Genomic DNA, 17,040 nt, shown 5'->3' on the forward strand with positions numbered 1-17,040 from the left:
GCTTGCACCTACCCCTGTTGGAAACTTCATATCCTCTGCTCGAACCCTCACTACACCATGGCTGCTTCTCCAACGCTCGCTATTCGGGCGCCAGGATCGCCTCCATCTATCAAGCAGGAACCTTTGACTGTTGACGCAACCCCAAACTTCAAGATCTCTGCCGACTCTGCGTTGAATGGGTCTAGTGCTGATGCTCGGGCTGCTGACAACGAACGCCCACCCACTACTGCATCTCCTTCTCCGACTGTCCAGGAGCCAGAGTCCAAAGAGTCCAATGCTCGAGGCGGTAGTGTTGCTGACTCCAGTGGTGCCGGCAAAGGCGACTCTTTTCGCGACAGACAGGCCAAGGTGCTTACTCGGTCTCTTCTTATTGTTTCCTATTCTTGTTCTTGTCTCGTCCAAGTCGCTGTGCCTACATGGAGTCGTCTATATAGTTCTATGCGTCGAGCCGGGGTGCCCTCGCTGCCAGCGCAAGCAGAAAAGCGCGTTCTCAACCAAGATCTGAAGTTCGCGCAGCTTTTGCTTGAAAGGGGTCTTGCGAAGTTTTCTTCGATCTTTTCCCATCACCCATGCTGGTCTGGACGGCGATCTCTCCAGCTGATTTAACGGCTTGACACTTCGCTACTATTTTATGACTGTCCGAAGTTTTCGGGGTGTTCATCGTTTCGCCTACAGCCCAACAAGGTCTACATTGGTGGCCTACCTACGAATACCCGAATCGAGGATCTGCGTTCTTGCTTTGGCAAAATAGGGACAATAGTTCAAATTGAACTGAAGTAAGTTACTAGATTTCTCATTAAATTTTGCAGCTTATATATTGATAATAGGATTGGTTATGGCTTCGTTGTGAGTGTCCATGCTTAACATGATACATTAGTCCCCTTGCTAACATAGATTGATGTAGGAATTCGATAGCACCGAAGCCGCAGAAGAAAGCGTTGCGAAGTACAACGAAGGCTACTTCATGGGTAACAAAATTCGTGTTGAAATATCCCATGGCGGCAGGGCCACACGTTCAACCGCTGAAGCCGGAACGTGCTTCCGCTGCGGTGACAATGGCCATTGGGCAAGGTAACATGTTCGTTTATACGATTTTCATCCCGATCTGACCGTTCAGTCACAGGGAGTGTCCCAATGCCCCGCCTCCGTGAGTAGCCGATATCGATCCCTATGTTCCTTATCCTTATGCATGGCATCTAGCGACGCAAGAGAATCTCATAGCCGTCGCTCTGAGCCTCCTCTTATTGACCGGATTCAAAGGGACTATCCGCCTCCTAGAGACCATCCCTCATATCGTGATGACTATGGACCATCTGGACGACTTCCACCTCCTCCAAGGGACTCTAGGTACTATGACTATCCTCCTCCTCCTTCGAGGGACTACCGTAGGCCAGTGTCACCTGCAAGGGACTATCGAGACTATCCACCGCCTCCCCCGTCTAGCCGCGGTAGGGACTACGACGACTATCGACGTGCTCCTCCTGTACATGATCGTGATAGATATCCTCCCCCTCCCCCTTCTGACTATCGTGGCAGCCGATATCCTCCTCCGCCTGACAGTTACCGTGGCTATGCTGCTCCTCCAGCATCCTACCCTTATGACCGATATGAGAGAAGATCTGTGGATCGCTATGTAGGGCCTCCTGCTCCTCCTCTTACTCCAGTAGGACGCCCGCGTACTCCCCCTCGCCATGCTCGGGACGATTATGACCGACCCCCTCCTCCAAGGTATGTACATTTGCTTCTGGCGAAGGCTCTTTTAGTTACACGAAACTTTTAGGGACTACCCTGAGTATCGTGGTCGACCAATCACTCCTCCACCTCCGCGTTACCCTCCTGACTATGCAAGGACTGGTAGCGTGGAGGTTAGTACTCGGTATAGGTATGATGGCGCCAATTCTTCTCTGATGATAGGCTCTGACGCTCTTGTTGTAGACGCCGCTCGGAGAGTCCCCCTCCTCGTGGAGCGTACGAACCTCCGTATCCAACTGGCCCTCCTCGGGATCCATATGCTGCCGGCTATGGGGCTCCTCCGCGCGCTGGCTCGCGAGACTACCCACCTTCTCGAGGCCGCGAAGTTGATTATCGACGACCTTGATCTCCTCGATCTGATTCGATGACGCAAAAGTACATTCACTATCTTGACTATCTATCTTTTCTTGCTTCGATACTTCGAAGAACTGGAGCTGCAACTGCTGTATATCGGAGGTGGCTGGTCTTTGGTCTTGTTGTGTTTCTTGTTTTTCGTCTGCGCACTTAGCGATGTCAGATCTAATAGTTTTAGCTTTTACATATAGTTATAGCCTTCTGAATGTCCACTCTTGATCGTTTGAAACGCCGAAGTTCACCCTCGCACGACTGCTAACCACAACAAATTTGGTACCGAATGCAGTAGTGGACCGTAGCCTGTAGTAAGATTACACGAAGTACATTCACAAAAGAGAGTGCTGCTGGCTTCGTTCTCTGGAAGAAAATACACTATAAAACTGGCAAATAATATGTACTATTCCCTGAACAAAAGAGTCCTTTATCCGACAATCTCCATGCATGACAGCACACTACCGACCGGGGTGAGCATATTGTGGTGGGTAGGCTTGGTAGGCTTGTTGTTGCTGCGCCTGAGCCTGAGCCTGCATCTGTTGCGCATGGGCTAGCGCGGCTTGCTGCTGAGTTGCTTGCGCATTTTGCATCTGGGCCTGCATCTGGGCCTGTTGGGGGTATATCGTAGCCACTGGGATTGCCGCTGCTCGTTGTTGTTGGTGCTGAGGAATCTGCTGGGGGATTTGTTGTGGTTGCTGGTGTATGTGCTGCTGCTGCTGTTGCTGTTGCTGCTGCTGTGGATGGGGATGGACGTAGTTGAAGCTGGGAGGCGCCATGGCTCCTGGGGCGGTGTTAAGGCTGTAAGGTATTTGACTGGTAGTAGAGGTGAAGTAGGGATGAGAAAGGGCCTCCGAAGCGCTAATACGCTCAGCAGGGTCGAATTTGAGCAGACGCTCCAGGAGATCGATAGCTAGCATTACCTATCAGACCTATTCAAAGTATGAGGTGATTCAAAGTACCTTGTGGTGACGCCTTGGGAAGGATTTGTTGGAAAGGCATCTTAGGGTATCGAGGGAATTGCTTCAACGTAACCTCAGGCTTTGGGCATGATTAACTACTGTCAGAACGAGGCGAACGATGTAGGCTTACTGAGTCCTGCGCGATCTTGCGTAGGGTTGCTTCGCTTGGGGTGCCAATGACCCTCATGATATGGAGAAGCTGGTCTTGGTTGTCTCTGCCTCGGAAGAGAGGCGTCCCAGAGATCATCTCGGCGAAAATGCAACCACAGGACCATACATCGATCGAAGTGCTATAGGTACGGGAACCAAGCAGTACGTCTGGAGCACGGTACCAAAGGGTGACGACCTAGTGCATGAGCGGTGAATAAAACAGCGGCGAACCGCGGTAGATGAACAGCATCGGTTTACTCACTTCGTTGGAGAAAGTATTGACAGGTACACCGAAAGCCCTCGCCAAACCGAAATCGCCCAACTTCAGCTCTCCTTTTCGGTTGATGAGCAGATTCTGCGGCTTCAGATCTCGATGCAGAACTTGGTTTTCGTGACAGAATGCTGTTCCTTTGAGTAATTGAAACATAAAGCTGCGAACAGTGTTCGGGTCGAGCGCGCCGCGGTCGCCGTGCTGGTCCATGTATTTCTTCAAGTCCTGGTCGGCGTATTCGAAGATGAGAGTGAGTTTGGTTTCTGTGTGTATGACGTCGTATAGGCGGACGATGTTGACGTGCTTGAGTTCCTTCATCAGCGAGATTTCGCGGATGGCGGTGGATGGTGTGCCCTCTTCTGCATCGAGGTGAATCTCCTTGAGGGCGACGATCTCGTTCGTCGTCCGCGACCTCCCCTACGCCAGGGTCAGCGATGCGACTTGGGCGATCTCGGCATAGCAGATACGCACCTTGTAGACGGTTGCATAGGTGCCCTCGCCTAAAGCAACGAGAAGTCAGTCCTCCGAGACGGCGCCCTACGATGTGCAAGCACGTACCGAGTTTCTCTAGCTGTGGAACAATATCAGCGCCCCGCACGGAGCACGGAGATTGTGAAGAGACGCACTTGTATATAATTCATTCTTTCTTCACGCTGGGCCATGATAAGAAGGGGTAAGATAAAGAGTTTGGAAGGCGGGTTGAAGCAACGCTGTTATATACCTCTGCGTTGCGATTGTCTTGCTGGAGAAGAATAACGGAAGGCGACTACGCCCACTAACTGAACGACACAATTATATATAAACTTCCGTATTAGGCAATATACTCAAGAATTCTGATTTGTCGAAAATTCACCATTCCGCCAGTCTCAATCGTGGAGCTCCATGTAAAACTAAGTGATTATTGACGTTTTGATGCACCGATGTCTCAAGCGGAACCGCAGTCGAGTATGCAGGCAAGTCAACGAGAGTCATAGCCAACGGCGGGCACATCGGATTCCAACTACAGAGGCGGCGATCTTGGAATCTGTGGGTTAATATCGATGTCTAAACCACCGAAACAGAAAACTTTGGCGTGAGATGTCCATGACAAAAGGATCAAGCAATCTGTCACTAAGCATACTTTAGGTACGCAGGTTCATATGGCACGCACGAACGCCCCAAGAAAAGATATATCGTAGCGCCAAATAAAACAAAAAGGTCGCGCCTCACGGAGTCGAATTATGCTAGCAACTGTGATCCACACTGCATACTACGGTTGTTACCAAACGGAGACAAGTGTTGTGCTGGTCGAACCGTCGAACGCCTCACTTTGCCACACCGTAGCCAACAAACAAAGGAGGCCCTTGCAGAATCAGTCATTTACATGCCAATTTCCTGGCAAGGCAGAGGTCTAATGCTGTATTGCTATTGAGGGTGTATGCTGGAGAGATAGAAGGGTAGGGTACACGAGCTGCATAACATTTGAGTAGCGTGCCGAGGACGTGACACGCACCAAAACCTAACTGAAGTCCGTATTGTTGAACCTTAAAGAAAGTAGAAAGTCTGACGAAATATTGTTTGAGGCGCTTCAGCGGTATTGTTTGCCCCTGTTTGTCCAGAGCCAACTAGCGCGGAGAATGAACTCCGTACTTGTTCACAAGTCAAGCTAAAGATCGTTCGGTACACAACGACGAGATCGTTGAGTCGCTTTCTTACGGCCGCAACGTCAACGCTGACCCGACCTTGACTTCTCGCATCCCCTCTGTGACTGGAGCTGAAACTGACTTTGTGACTTGAAACTGGGAATTCCGAATGAATCAACACCCTGCGCCGCTGGTATTCACTGTATACTGATTGCAATGGGCAAACGGCAAACTTCCACAGCCTCTTCAGATGCTGTTTCCCTTGTCCTATCCCCATCTCTCTATCTCGGCCCGTGTTCAGCAGCTTCGTCAAAGCCCTTCCTCACATCCAACGCCATCACACACGTCCTGAGCATCGGTACCACCCCCGCAGCCACAGTCGAATCTGTCGCATACCATCGCCTCTCCTTAACCGACTCGGCGACGTCTTCAATAGAGAAGATAGTCGACTCTGCCTGCGACATCATTGACTCTGCATTGGCCTCCAAGAATCCGAATGGGGGCCCGGGAAAGATCCTTGTACATTGTTCAGCGGGCATCTCACGCTCCCCCACCGTAGTTGCTGCGTACTTGATGAAGAGACAAGGCATGTCTTTGAAGGAGGCACTCGGGCGCATTGTTCGCGTTCGACCGCAGATTTCGCCTAATGCTGGGTTTCTCAGGCAGCTGAAAGAGATGGAGGTGGAGCTGTTCAATACAGCATCGTTGGGGGTTGAGGAGCTACCAAAGCAGAAGAAGGATCGGATAGCATTATTCGCGGACGTCGATATCTCCTTAGCAAAGTAATGCATCGCAAGTTCGGTTGTTGTTGTAATTAAGTAGACGATCTCATATCATTACATGTTCGGGCGAATGTCAAGGACTAGTACCCCAGTTTGTAATGTCACTGACCATATCGGCCGCCTGCCGGCTGGAGCCGTATTTCTGGGTTTGGGGATTCCACGATGTATGGACATCAATGAATATGAGGGGTTCCCCTGCTCCCTGCTTCACGAACCCCTGACAGTCCTGCAAGCCGATATTCTCTGCACTCTGGCATCCACCCTTTACTCTGTGCATAGACATATACACATCAGCGCGCCACGCCAATATTCATCAGCAACAGAGAAAGAAGAAAGATAAGTTACGCACCTGGTATAATCCCTGTCGGATTTGCTATGGGGGATATTTTGTGTCTCAAGTGCCTTCCTGAAGGGTCTTGGTGGTTGATGGAAATCGAACGGAGAGCCATCCACCCAATCGACGATGAGTGCAAAGCCCTCAGTGGCCCTCCCGGTGCCCTGCTGGACAGTCCCTTGAGTGAAACGCGGCTTGCCCATGGGCAAGCCCTTCACGTCCGCCCTCTGATAGTCATCCTTCAACTTCTGGAGCTGGCTGGTGGTGGAGTAGACCTTCCACGCATAAATCCCAACATGCCAGATTCCCAGGCCCTCGTTGCTCTTGATCCTGTCCTTCGCGAGCAGTATCTGAGTCTTTGGGCCACCCGAATTGTATCTGAAGGTGACATCCGACATAACTAGATGCATGAGAGAGAACGCGTTACTGCCAGTCAAAGCGAGGTGAGTTGCGAGGTGCTCTCACCGATGATGCCTTGAGGTGCAAAGGAGTACCGGCAGTTTCGTGACGTTGTCTTCTCTTCCTTGGAGTTATATAAGGGTTGGAGAATGGAAGATAGAAATTGATGGAAGGTAGAATTTACCAGAAGTTGATTCCACCGCGGCGGAACTTGGACAAAGGGGTAACGGAATGCTGTATTCCCATCCAGAAGCACACCTCCAGTATCAAGTCAAGTCCCCAGTCTAGATGTCTCGTCAGATACCCACATGGGCACTGTAGTTACTAATAATTCTCGACGCTTTGGGCACATACATAGAAACAACTTCGCTGCGTATTGACGTTCTTCGGGTCAGGGTGACGCACGGACACACACTCCTCCGTGCGTATGATCCTCGATGCGTAGGTTAGCCACTTCCTTTGGCTGATACGCTCCAGCTTCGCCGTCTGGCAGGATAAATGTTCGCACGTTTGACGTTTATGCAACATACACCACATAATGACCTTGTAATCGCATCGACAGACATGTGTAACAGCCGATCAGAAGAGTCCAGATAGGCCGCTAGCTTCAAAGTTCTCTGAGGGTACAGACATCAGTACCCACTTGAGGCCGTCGTGCTCATACATGGGGTGAATAGTGCCGTGGCACCCGTCCTTCATAATGAATTCCTGAAACTCCATCCTTTTATCCGGTAGTTAGAAAATACGCAGAGCAAGGAGAGGACACATAATGCCTTACAGTTTGGAGAACTCTTCCTCATCTCCGGGGCTCAAAGACTTTCTGAAGAAACGAGTCTGCTGGGTCGACCGTTAGATCCTCGAATAATGGTGAAACAATATAGGGATTGAAGGGGATAAGCTCACGGTCAAGTTGTTATCTTTGGGAGCGAGCTCCTCGACGCCGCCGAATTTATCGACCGTGCTCACGACGTCGAAATCTTGGTGCTGGTACTCGTTGAACATGGTTGTAATGATTGAGCGTGTCTTGCGAGTTCATTATGTAGTGATGATTGAAACTCCGATCCGATCCATCAGTCATTCGAGCCCCTTAAGGGAGCTACTGGTACTTGGTGGGAGAGGCAAAATTGTAGAGTGCGACAAAGGGGAGGAGCACCAGTACCGTATCAATATGTCTGAGAAACCGGATCTAATTGAGGCACTGATGAATTGTGAGGGTTTGAGCATTCAATTATTCACCCCCTGTCCTCCTAACAGAACTCCTGTCAATAAAGGAATTCCGGGAAGTAAACATTGCGTTCGTCAGGAAAATCGAGAACAGCGTACAAAAGGCGGAATCATTTGACGTTGTAGTTGATACATGCAGCAAGTCTTCTGCAAGGCGGGACAAGCATTTCACACTTATACAGCCCGCCTGAGTAGCTAGATGCCATAGACGAGGAGACCTTGGGAGTTGGTCAGCCTCGGATTACCGATGGCTACTCGGGGACGACTTAATGACGTCGAATGATTTCCTTCCGTCCAACCATGGGGAGGCTGGCATGGCGAGCCATTGTGATGGTCTGTTTTGATTCCCGCCAGCGACAACATATAAATACCTCGCTGCTTCACCATCCTTCCTCAGCAGGTCTTTGCAGGTAACCCCCACCATCCATTCCTTTCCACCCAAGCACTGACGCCTTTCCCCTTCCCTCTAGCTCGCCCACTCTCGCTCATCGGTGAGTACACGCCTGTCTCATCGTCCTCGCCATAGCTTACGTCTTGTCCATAGCTCGGCGGGAGGATGAGAAGACAACTGAAATTTCTCTAGGGTGGAGGCGGCCGCGAATTGAGCACGTCGTGTGGAGAGGGTTGCGGTTCTATTCCACCACCCCGCCTTTGGGTACTGCCTGGGGATGGGGCCAAGCAACCACCTCCCGCCTTTGTCGTCTGCGCTTCGGTTCGTCCACTATGTGGTGCGTTCCCCGGCGTGGATTGTCAACGGTTTCGGAGGGTGCGCGGGTGGTCGTAGCTCGGGTGGCTTCGTACGCAGTAAGTCGTCCAACCGCTGTTATCCAGATTCCATGCTGACTAGTGTTCCGCCTTCAGGAGGGCGACGTTGTCACCGCCTTCGCGCTTCGCTGATCGTATCCTGAGGATGCGAGGTGGCTCCCATGTACCGGCACGTACCAGCAGCGGGCGTGGCCTTCGGGTACATTTTGGCCTACCGTGCATCACTGTTTGGCCTTGCCTTGCGTTGGGGAGGTTCATTCGGCGTGTCAGTAGCAGTCAGTGTGAGTTTGCGCGGGGGTAGCGTTTGTAGGATATGTCGGGAGGACGGGTGAGTCGTGATTGTTCCTGGATGCTGCGGGATGCTGACGACGAGCAGGGATGTGCTCTTCGTGTCGACCTCCACAGGGCCTCGAGCCTCGATTCCAAGACGTCAAGACTAAGCGCGACCGCGGCGGGGGGAGAAGTTGGGGAGAATGCTCGGGGGACCGTTGTCCCCGGTACGTCGCTCATTCGTGATAATCCAGACCGTATGCTAACTACACGGCTGTTTGGCCCTTCCTCTCCACGAGGAGAGTTTCAATCGACGTTCCTGTAGCAGACAATGTGAGTCTGCGTAGGCGAAGGGTGACCGGTGAGTACCCGAGTCGTCATGATTATCTGTACGGCCTATGGGCTGCGAAATGCTGACAACGAGCAGAAGTTCATGCCGTTCGCGTTGACCTCCGCGTGACATCAGGCTCGGGAATAACATCGCAACTTTTAAGAAGTTAGCGACTTTCTTCCAATGTTGCTACCCGCCATGTATAATGCCATGTATAACGTCAAATATCTTCCTGTCCTCCATGTCCTCGTAAGAAATGATGAAATTACTGGGCGATAAGACAATTGCAATTATCTCTTGAGAAGAATTTACTTACGGTTCTGTGTCCGAGTAGTCTGAGTTAACCACGTATCACGTGATCTGCCGTCGCCAAGTTCTGACCATTGCTCAACTTTCTTGGATACTTGGATACTTGTTTAATGCCAGAACTCCCAGGTAAGACAACAATGAGCGGCGTTTCTCAGGGCTTACTGACCATTAGTAGAAGTTGAACGGGCTGCTGCTCTCATACGCGAAATTGGCACAGGAAAGCGCATAGACCGCGTTGAGACCGTTCAGGACGACATCGTCTTCTCCGGTATAAGCCACAACGAATTTGTAAGGAACATGAAGCTTCCTCTATATACGCAAAATCTTTAATGGAAAGATCTTAGGCTCATGAAATCACTGGCCGAACCATTCAAGATGCAAGGCGCTACGGTAAAGCTACCCCTGAATTAACTATCAGGTTCTAACTTCGGACTGTACTCCTATAGGGAAAGTGTTCTACGTTCAACTCGATGGCGAGGGCAGACTACCTGTTCTCCACTTTGGAATGACGGGAATGCTTCAAGTCAAAGGTCAATTAGCGACATATTATAAGGAAACACCACGTTCAGCTTCAACACAATGGCCGCCACGATTCATGAAAGTGAGATGGCAGTCCTACTACTTTCACGAATCCACTTAAATGGGAATCCTTTTGCGTAGTTCATCTTACATCTACACGACCCCGTCTCTGGAGAGACAACCCATCTGGCGTTCTTAGATGCTCGCCGACTTGGTCGCATCCGTCTCTGTGCTTCGCCTCTGGAGGAACCTCCAATATGTGACCTTGGATACGATCCCATAATATCGATGCCTCCTCTCGCCGAGTTTCAAGCCAAATTGTTGAAGCGCACGTGTCCGATAAAGGCGTTGTTGCTTGACCAATCGTTCACCGCTGGTGTTGGGAATTGGGTTGCTGGTCGGTGGATTGCTGTGTATTTCATAGTTGGCGAAAATTCATGACGGACCTACAGATGAAATTCTTTATCACGCTCGCGTACACCCCGAGCAAAGGTGTAACACGTTACTCGAAGAACATATAGCTGCCATTCATCACCACACCGCTGAAGTCTGCAAACTAGCCGTCGCGGTCAATGCAGACGACACCAAGTTTCCCGAGGATTGGCTTATGAAACATAGATGGGTACGTTTGAATATATTTCAGTATTATTGGCGTTCACCCTCTTGCATCCATTAGGGCAAAGGCAAAAAGAAAGCTCACACTCTCAACTTGGTACGCCCAGCATCGATCTGGTTTATAGAGTTATCAATTTATTCCTTCGCGGCTATTTAGCCTTCAGGAGGTCTGGCTACCATCAAATGGGTGACAGTTGGAGGGAGGACTTCAGCATTTGTTGAGGAGCTTCAGCCGCTCAGAAAACCAGGTATAAGTGTAAAGGATGCTGAAGAGGGTAGTGAGAGTGATTTACCAGACTTAACCGATTCGGACATGGAAGACCCTCAATCTGTACAACAGGCAAAGCGCAAGGTAAATTATATATTCCCTCTAGATCGTTCACCCTCACTAGGAAGGATAGCGACAGCCACCTCGTCGTACGTCTCGGCATTTCAAGAACCAGGAGACCTCCAAGCCAAATCCTGGGTCAAAGAAGCGTGCTAGACAGTCGTAATATTTCATTACTGAATATACAGTTTATGCAAATCACAATATCTAAGTACCGATATGCACGTTTATAATTTATGTAGATCAACGCAAGTGGAGGGAATATGATGCCAGATGAACAAAGCAAGATAAAGCATCTTCCTCATTTTTGTGACGACGTTTAGTCGCTCTCGTCGTCCTCGTCGTCCTCTTCAGCCTCGTCATCAATGAAACCATTTAATGTCGGTCCCTCCTCATCCTCATCGTCGTCTTCTTCACTTCCATCGTCCTCGTCCTCTTCCTCTTCTGACGTTTCCTCATCTTCCTCGTCGCTGCCACCACCCAACTCCACATCTTCTATACTTCCACCTTCGTCGCCGCTGTCGGCATCCACCTCAACATCCATTTGTACACCTTCCTCCTCACTCTCGCCCTCCACGTATTGTCTCGCCTTCCTCGCCCTCTGTTTCGTGGCCTTTTTCTCTCGTGGGATGCTAAGAGGTGTAGGAGCAACTGATGAACGCATTTCGATTTGTGTCAACACCATGTCCAGTCGCCCGTTTAATGATAGAAGGCTTTCTTGTAGTGCAAGCCGCCGTGTCAAGGTCGCGTGGAGGCCAGAGAGTCGAGCAATCAAGTTTGGCATCTACAAAAATTGGATCATCTATCTTTTCGAGGAAAGGAAAGGACCAACAGTCATGAGATGGCCACTGTGGATGATCAAAACCGTTCTTATCCAAGTTATGAGTGCCGCGCCACGTTGAGAGCTTGCACCACCCCCACGTCCTTTCACATTTGCCCCTCTAGCTCCTCTGCCCAGCCGTTCGACACACGCGTCGATAAGTGACACAGCTAATTGAGGGGGCAATCGTCGAACGGTATTGTTGATGAGAATTGGATCGGAGTGAGATAGACAGGTCTCGGTTAGTTTAGCGTCTGAGGAGTGCAGTGCTTGAATGAGTGTGCGTGTCAGCGAATTCGCGGGCACTAGCGGTTCCGCCTTTGCTTTCGCATCGCGACCCGACTTGGGGGCTTTTTGGCCGCCATCGCTGTCCTCGTCTTCAGATGAAGTGGTTGGCTTTCCACCTGAGAGTGCTGTCAGTCGCTGACCAAGGCTTAGCTCGGCAACGTCAACATCTAGATCCCCTTCGACAGTTTGCGACAGATCGTTGTCGGCTTGTTCGTCGTGACCGACTTCTGCACCGAACCCAACAGAAGCCGTGCCTTCTGCATATCTCCTGATTTTAGTGGCCTAAATAGGCTTTATAGTTGTGCAAAGTGACTAGAATGTAATTGGCTTACCGGGGAGTTTTTAGTCACACCATTGGCTGTGATCTCCATCAGTGTCTGCTCTTGGGCGAAGTCGCCAGAAATTAGAATTACCTTCAAGGCTCTTGATGGTCTTTTTCCTTTTTGGTTATGACCCATATAGGATTGAAGTCATGTGATCAAGGTGACAATGTTCGTGGGAGGATATTGCTGTGTTTGGCCGGTCAAGTTCCCTGCCATGTCCGAGTTTAGTTGAACGCCGGTGGTCGCTGTTGCCTACCCGTCTGTGTCAAAGCGTTCTCGTCTCGGTTTTCTTCTTCACCACCACGACGTTGGAATCGCCGCATGGCATCCGACTCGCGTAGTCGTCCATCGTCCGAAGATGCTAAACCACGACCCGAACGTCTTCCATTGGAAACCTCGAACAATTCGGAGTCAAGTACAAGCAAGTTGAGCCTTGTACAAAAGGTCTTTATGGCTCCTTTCAGTCATAGGAAGCACGATTCCACGCGAATATTATCAGACCGTGCGTGATTCTATTTGTTATTACCTAGAAACCCCACTTGACATCGTCATATTCTCTCTGTGGAATGTCGTACTTGCAGTAGCACCTATAATCATGACACCGCGTATGATGAGTACGGTATCGTCTTCTAATCGACCGCGTGCTTCGGTGGGATCCTCGACTTCACGTATGGATTTCGCGACACTGGGCCGTGCTCCACTTCGACTTGGAATTGGGACGCGGCGCATAACTTCGCGTGACCTTCAAATTGTTGAAGCAACGGATGAGCTTTTGGAAACCGAAATTCCTGAGCCTGACGGTCTGGCAACTAGTGTTAGTTTATTGCGTGGTTTCAAGGCGACGATACCCAGTGCGGAGCAAGGACGTTCGCGGCGACGGCAAATGCGGAACGTGGACACACCGAAGCTTGGATTACGCAAGATGGGCATGAGTGCCAGAGGCCTCTTGAGAGAGGGGGATGAAGATGATGGGGACCATGCTGATCACGAGGGCCAGAGTGTTGCTAGCGAGGAGGATATTGTCGTCATTGGGAAGGCTGGCAAAGGGAAGAGGCGCAAGAGGGGGAGGGAAAGCTTGAGTACGGCTAAGACGCTTGGGAGGGATGAACTCAGCAGGCAGAAGAAAGAGATCATGAAAGACAAAGAAAACATACATGTCAAAAGGGTGCGTAGCCTCTACTGTTGGTTCAGGTGGTGCTAATGCCAGTTATGTTATGAAGAGCTTGATCAACAACGAAATTGATGAAATCACTCGCAAAATCCAAGCTTTGGATTCAATACGAGTCAAACTCGAGCAAGACCTGCTTAAGCTGCAGGAAGAAGACTTGGAGCTTGATGATGAATGTAAGTCTTTGGATGTCTAGAATTAGGACACGCGTCTCTAAGCGTTTGCCATAGTAGAAGGAGTTGGGGAGAGACTCGAGTTCGAAGAGTCATCACATAAACCCCAGAAAGCGTCTGCTCAGCCGCTGCAGCTCCCACAGAGTTCGCGGCGTCGCAAAGGACCTGCATTCCTCCCCTCTGAACACGATGAACTACCCCCAGGCGTAGCTTTCATGGTACGTCTCGTCTACTATCTCTGCTATTCAAAAATCCAACTGTCCTATAAAGACTCTGGAAAGCCACACCACTCCCATCACATCCCTTGACTTCTCGGAACCCTATGGTACACTAGTGAGCGCCTCGCAAGATGACCCGCAACCACGCGTTTGGGACCTCTTCTCCGGTACTGAGATAGGGCGGCTGCGGGGTCACGTTGGGACGGTGAAGTGCGTTCAAGTGGAAGATCATGTGTGCCTAACTGGAGGAGAAGACGGCTGCGTACGATTGTGGGATCTGCGGAGGGTTGATGAGGATGAAGAAGGTTGGGGTGGTGAAGGGGAGATGGTTAGTCTGAGCGACGTGGCGGAAGAGGAGGAGGAAGGCGATATCAACGAGTTTGGGGTCATCGAAAACTCCAGCGAGGGCGAGAGTAGGTCAAGTGGCATCAGAAACGGAAAAGTGGGTGCTACTCCGAAGGACAACGACCCTTGTGTCCGAGTCCTAGAAGGTCACAGCAAGGCCGTCACTTCGTTGTATTTTGAAGACAACTGCCTGGTAATTCTTTGTTGCTTTCGTTTTGCTATGTAGCTGAGCCGTTGCGCTTCTAGGTGACCGGTGCGTCGGACAAGACACTTCGTCAATGGGATCTTCAAACCGGACAGTGTGTGATGACAATGGACATCCTTTGGGCTATCTCACATCCACCGCCAACATTCCCGGGCAGCTCCAATCCCCTCTTTTCTGGCGCAGCAGCAGCAGCCGGAACATTCGCGGTCCCCACTCCTCCCTACGCCGACGGAAGTTGGGATATGTACCAGGACTTCGTTGGAGGAGTTCAGTTCTGGGGCTACGGTTTAGTGAGCGGAAGTGGAGATGGTGCTGTCAGGATGTGGGATAGTAAGTTTATGGACTATCATAATCTCTGTCCTTATTTCTAACCGATCATTTAGTGCGAACCGGACAGTCACATCGCACGCTGGTCGGACATACTGGGCCTGTAACTTGCTTGCAGTTCGACGAGTTACACATTGCTAGCGGTAGTCTTGATAAGACTCTCAAGGTCCGTTCATCAACCTTTGTACGTCACTCACACTCTGATCCTGTCTAAATAGATCTGGGACTTGCGAACGGGAGGCATATTCGAGACGCTTAAATACGATCACGCTGTCACGGCCCTTCAGTTCGACAGTAGGAAGGTCGTTGCGGCCACTGGGGAAAATGGCGTGAAGGTGAGTTACGCGCTGCTTTCGCTGAACCTAAGACTGAGCCAGAACCTGTAGATTTACAATCGGACTAGCATGCAGCACTCGATGCTGTCCACTAATGGACACACCAGGCCTGTCGAGCGCCTTCGATACATGGACCGGTACCTTGTATCTGGGGGCAAAGACTCTACCGTAAAGGTCTGGTCGCTGTAACGATTGCCCCTCTCTTTAATTAAGAGCTTTCGATTTGCTATAAAGAATACCTAGCACAGCTATCCATAAACACAATCCCAGATGTACCATATTATTCACTTATTCACTTACATTTATGGTTTTCGACATCATATACGTAGCGATAGAACAATATATTTATCTTCTAGAGTTGACATCTTTGGATCCAAACAACGCCATGTGCTGGCAGATCGGAGTCTAGCAGCTTGTGTTCGATCACCTTCATAAATGTGAGTGTCGCAAATTACCTGGCCGCAAGAATTGTATAGATGACAAGCAGATGCCTCCAGGTAGCTCACGTCAATTTACTATTCGCGTGCCTGCTACTTCTGCAAACATTGGACCTGGGTTTGACGTTGTCGGCCTCTCGCTATCACTTTACCTGACGCTTTCTGTAACCGTCGCACCCCCTGACGAACAACCGTACACACTCCCAACGATAACTCATTCTGGAGAAGGTGCTGACGAAGTACCCTTGGACGCTTACAAGAACCTCACCACCCGCGTGGCCCTCTATGTGCTACGGTGCCATAATATCCGATCATTCCCATCTGGCCTGAAAATACACTGCAATAACGAAATTCCATTTGGACGGGGTCTTGGGTCATCTGGTGCTGCTGTTATAGCTGGGGTCCTTCTTGGAAGCGAGCTGGGGCAGTTAAGCCTCAGCACCGAACGCCTGCTCGATTTCGCATTGATGGTCGAACGACATCCGGACAATGTTACCGCCGCACTAGTTGGCGGATTTGTCGGCTCCTACCTAAAGGAACTCGACAGGGAAGCAACAGAGGCGGCGAGTGTGCCCCTGAGTGAAGTTCTCCCTGAATATCCACCAGACGCTGGCGAAGAGTGGGGTTTGCACCCTCCTCAACCGCCGCTTGGGATCGGTCATTATATCCGGTTTGGCTGGGCAGAGGAGATTAAAGCTGTCGCGATTATCCCCCAATTTGAGTTGAGCACTGCAAAGGCTAGACAAGTTTTGCCTGAGCAGTACTCCCGCAAAGACTTGGTATGACCTCAAGTCCGCCCTAAGGCCAAACCAGCTAATACCGTCTTAGGTTTTTAATCTACAACGTCTGGCGGTGTTGACGACGGCTTTGGGGCAATCACCTCCTGACCCGGGATTGATATACGAAGCTATGAAGGATCGCGTCCACCAACCATATCGCAAAGCATTAGTATGTTCCCAAGTCGCTGGCTTCATGTCATTGATGCGTTAACGGCGTATTAGATACCTGGTTTACCAGAGGTCACATCATCCATCACTCCGTCTACCCATCCAGGTCTATTGGGAATATGCTTGTCTGGTGCAGGACCAACGATATTGGCCTTGGCTACCAGTGGCTTTGAATCCATTGCCGAGGATGCTCGTGCTATTTTCAAGGAGAAATCGGTCGAGATCGAATGGAAGCTACTAGAGGTGGTTGGAGGTAGCTCTGTATCTCAAGCATAAAGCAACATTTTGTGTATCTTTAGGTCGTAGATATAAGCACGCTCACACCATCGCGGGTAAATTTCGGACAGCAAAGCGGTGGGTGCATTATCCGTTTCGTATGTATCGTTAAACCGTAAACCGTAACATATCATGAGTAAGTCATTAGATAGGTATCGTGATATGGGTATGCAAGTGTAAAGGAAAGATCTAGTAGTGGG

The 17,040-nt window shown here is 50.3% G+C and overlaps 9 protein-coding genes across 9 annotated transcripts; 5 read left to right on the forward strand and 4 right to left on the reverse strand.

Annotated features, from left to right (window-relative positions):
• Window positions 1-57: 57 nt before the first annotated feature.
• PC9H_004068 (uncharacterized protein) lies at window positions 58-2,120 on the forward strand (the record flags this gene model as incomplete). The annotated part of the gene is made up of 7 exons (XM_036773657.1): window positions 58-348; window positions 676-776; window positions 828-846; window positions 905-1,071; window positions 1,124-1,147; window positions 1,201-1,728; window positions 1,781-2,120. The coding sequence occupies 7 exons, from the start codon at window positions 58-60 to the stop codon at window positions 2,118-2,120; spliced, it is 1,470 nt and encodes a 489-aa protein (XP_036635130.1).
• A 438-nt stretch (window positions 2,121-2,558) lies between these two features.
• On the reverse strand, window positions 2,559-4,142 carry PHO85 (negative regulator of the PHO system; the record flags this gene model as incomplete). Its single annotated transcript, XM_036773658.1, has 7 exons — window positions 2,559-3,010; window positions 3,060-3,138; window positions 3,190-3,405; window positions 3,472-3,897; window positions 3,952-3,980; window positions 4,039-4,051; window positions 4,107-4,142. The coding sequence occupies 7 exons, from the start codon at window positions 4,140-4,142 to the stop codon at window positions 2,559-2,561; spliced, it is 1,251 nt and encodes a 416-aa protein (XP_036635131.1).
• Window positions 4,143-5,318: 1,176 nt separating this feature from the next.
• On the forward strand, window positions 5,319-5,888 carry PC9H_004070 (uncharacterized protein; the record flags this gene model as incomplete). Its single annotated transcript, XM_036773659.1, has 1 exon — window positions 5,319-5,888. One exon carries the CDS (start codon window positions 5,319-5,321, stop codon window positions 5,886-5,888), a length of 570 nt encoding a protein of 189 aa, XP_036635132.1.
• Window positions 5,889-5,957: 69 nt separating this feature from the next.
• PC9H_004071 (uncharacterized protein) lies at window positions 5,958-6,616 on the reverse strand (the record flags this gene model as incomplete). The annotated part of the gene is made up of 2 exons (XM_036773660.1): window positions 5,958-6,153; window positions 6,234-6,616. 2 exons carry the CDS (start codon window positions 6,614-6,616, stop codon window positions 5,958-5,960), a joined length of 579 nt encoding a protein of 192 aa, XP_036635133.1.
• A 580-nt stretch (window positions 6,617-7,196) lies between these two features.
• PC9H_004072 (uncharacterized protein) lies at window positions 7,197-7,619 on the reverse strand (the record flags this gene model as incomplete). The annotated part of the gene is made up of 3 exons (XM_036773661.1): window positions 7,197-7,338; window positions 7,396-7,454; window positions 7,521-7,619. The coding sequence occupies 3 exons, from the start codon at window positions 7,617-7,619 to the stop codon at window positions 7,197-7,199; spliced, it is 300 nt and encodes a 99-aa protein (XP_036635134.1).
• Window positions 7,620-9,626: 2,007 nt separating this feature from the next.
• On the forward strand, window positions 9,627-11,144 carry PC9H_004073 (uncharacterized protein; the record flags this gene model as incomplete). The annotated part of the gene is made up of 9 exons (XM_036773662.1): window positions 9,627-9,642; window positions 9,692-9,804; window positions 9,861-9,906; window positions 9,963-10,117; window positions 10,177-10,432; window positions 10,488-10,657; window positions 10,712-10,747; window positions 10,808-11,002; window positions 11,052-11,144. 9 exons carry the CDS (start codon window positions 9,627-9,629, stop codon window positions 11,142-11,144), a joined length of 1,080 nt encoding a protein of 359 aa, XP_036635135.1.
• Window positions 11,145-11,297: 153 nt separating this feature from the next.
• On the reverse strand, window positions 11,298-12,457 carry UTP5 (Small subunit (SSU) processome component; the record flags this gene model as incomplete). The annotated part of the gene is made up of 3 exons (XM_036773663.1): window positions 11,298-11,762; window positions 11,811-12,368; window positions 12,419-12,457. 3 exons carry the CDS (start codon window positions 12,455-12,457, stop codon window positions 11,298-11,300), a joined length of 1,062 nt encoding a protein of 353 aa, XP_036635136.1.
• A 622-nt stretch (window positions 12,458-13,079) lies between these two features.
• MDV1 (Mitochondrial fission protein) lies at window positions 13,080-15,369 on the forward strand (the record flags this gene model as incomplete). Its single annotated transcript, XM_036773664.1, has 8 exons — window positions 13,080-13,574; window positions 13,630-13,753; window positions 13,808-13,968; window positions 14,021-14,506; window positions 14,560-14,848; window positions 14,902-15,011; window positions 15,064-15,180; window positions 15,232-15,369. The coding sequence occupies 8 exons, from the start codon at window positions 13,080-13,082 to the stop codon at window positions 15,367-15,369; spliced, it is 1,920 nt and encodes a 639-aa protein (XP_036635137.1).
• A 298-nt stretch (window positions 15,370-15,667) lies between these two features.
• Window positions 15,668-16,840, forward strand: PC9H_004076 (uncharacterized protein; the record flags this gene model as incomplete). The annotated part of the gene is made up of 3 exons (XM_036773665.1): window positions 15,668-16,396; window positions 16,446-16,565; window positions 16,619-16,840. The coding sequence occupies 3 exons, from the start codon at window positions 15,668-15,670 to the stop codon at window positions 16,838-16,840; spliced, it is 1,071 nt and encodes a 356-aa protein (XP_036635138.1).
• Between the last annotated feature and the right edge of the window lie 200 nt (window positions 16,841-17,040).

Source organism: Pleurotus ostreatus, assembly GCF_014466165.1.
Source record: "Pleurotus ostreatus strain PC9 chromosome Unknown scaffold_2, whole genome shotgun sequence".
Classification (NCBI taxonomy): domain Eukaryota; kingdom Fungi; phylum Basidiomycota; class Agaricomycetes; order Agaricales; family Pleurotaceae; genus Pleurotus; species Pleurotus ostreatus.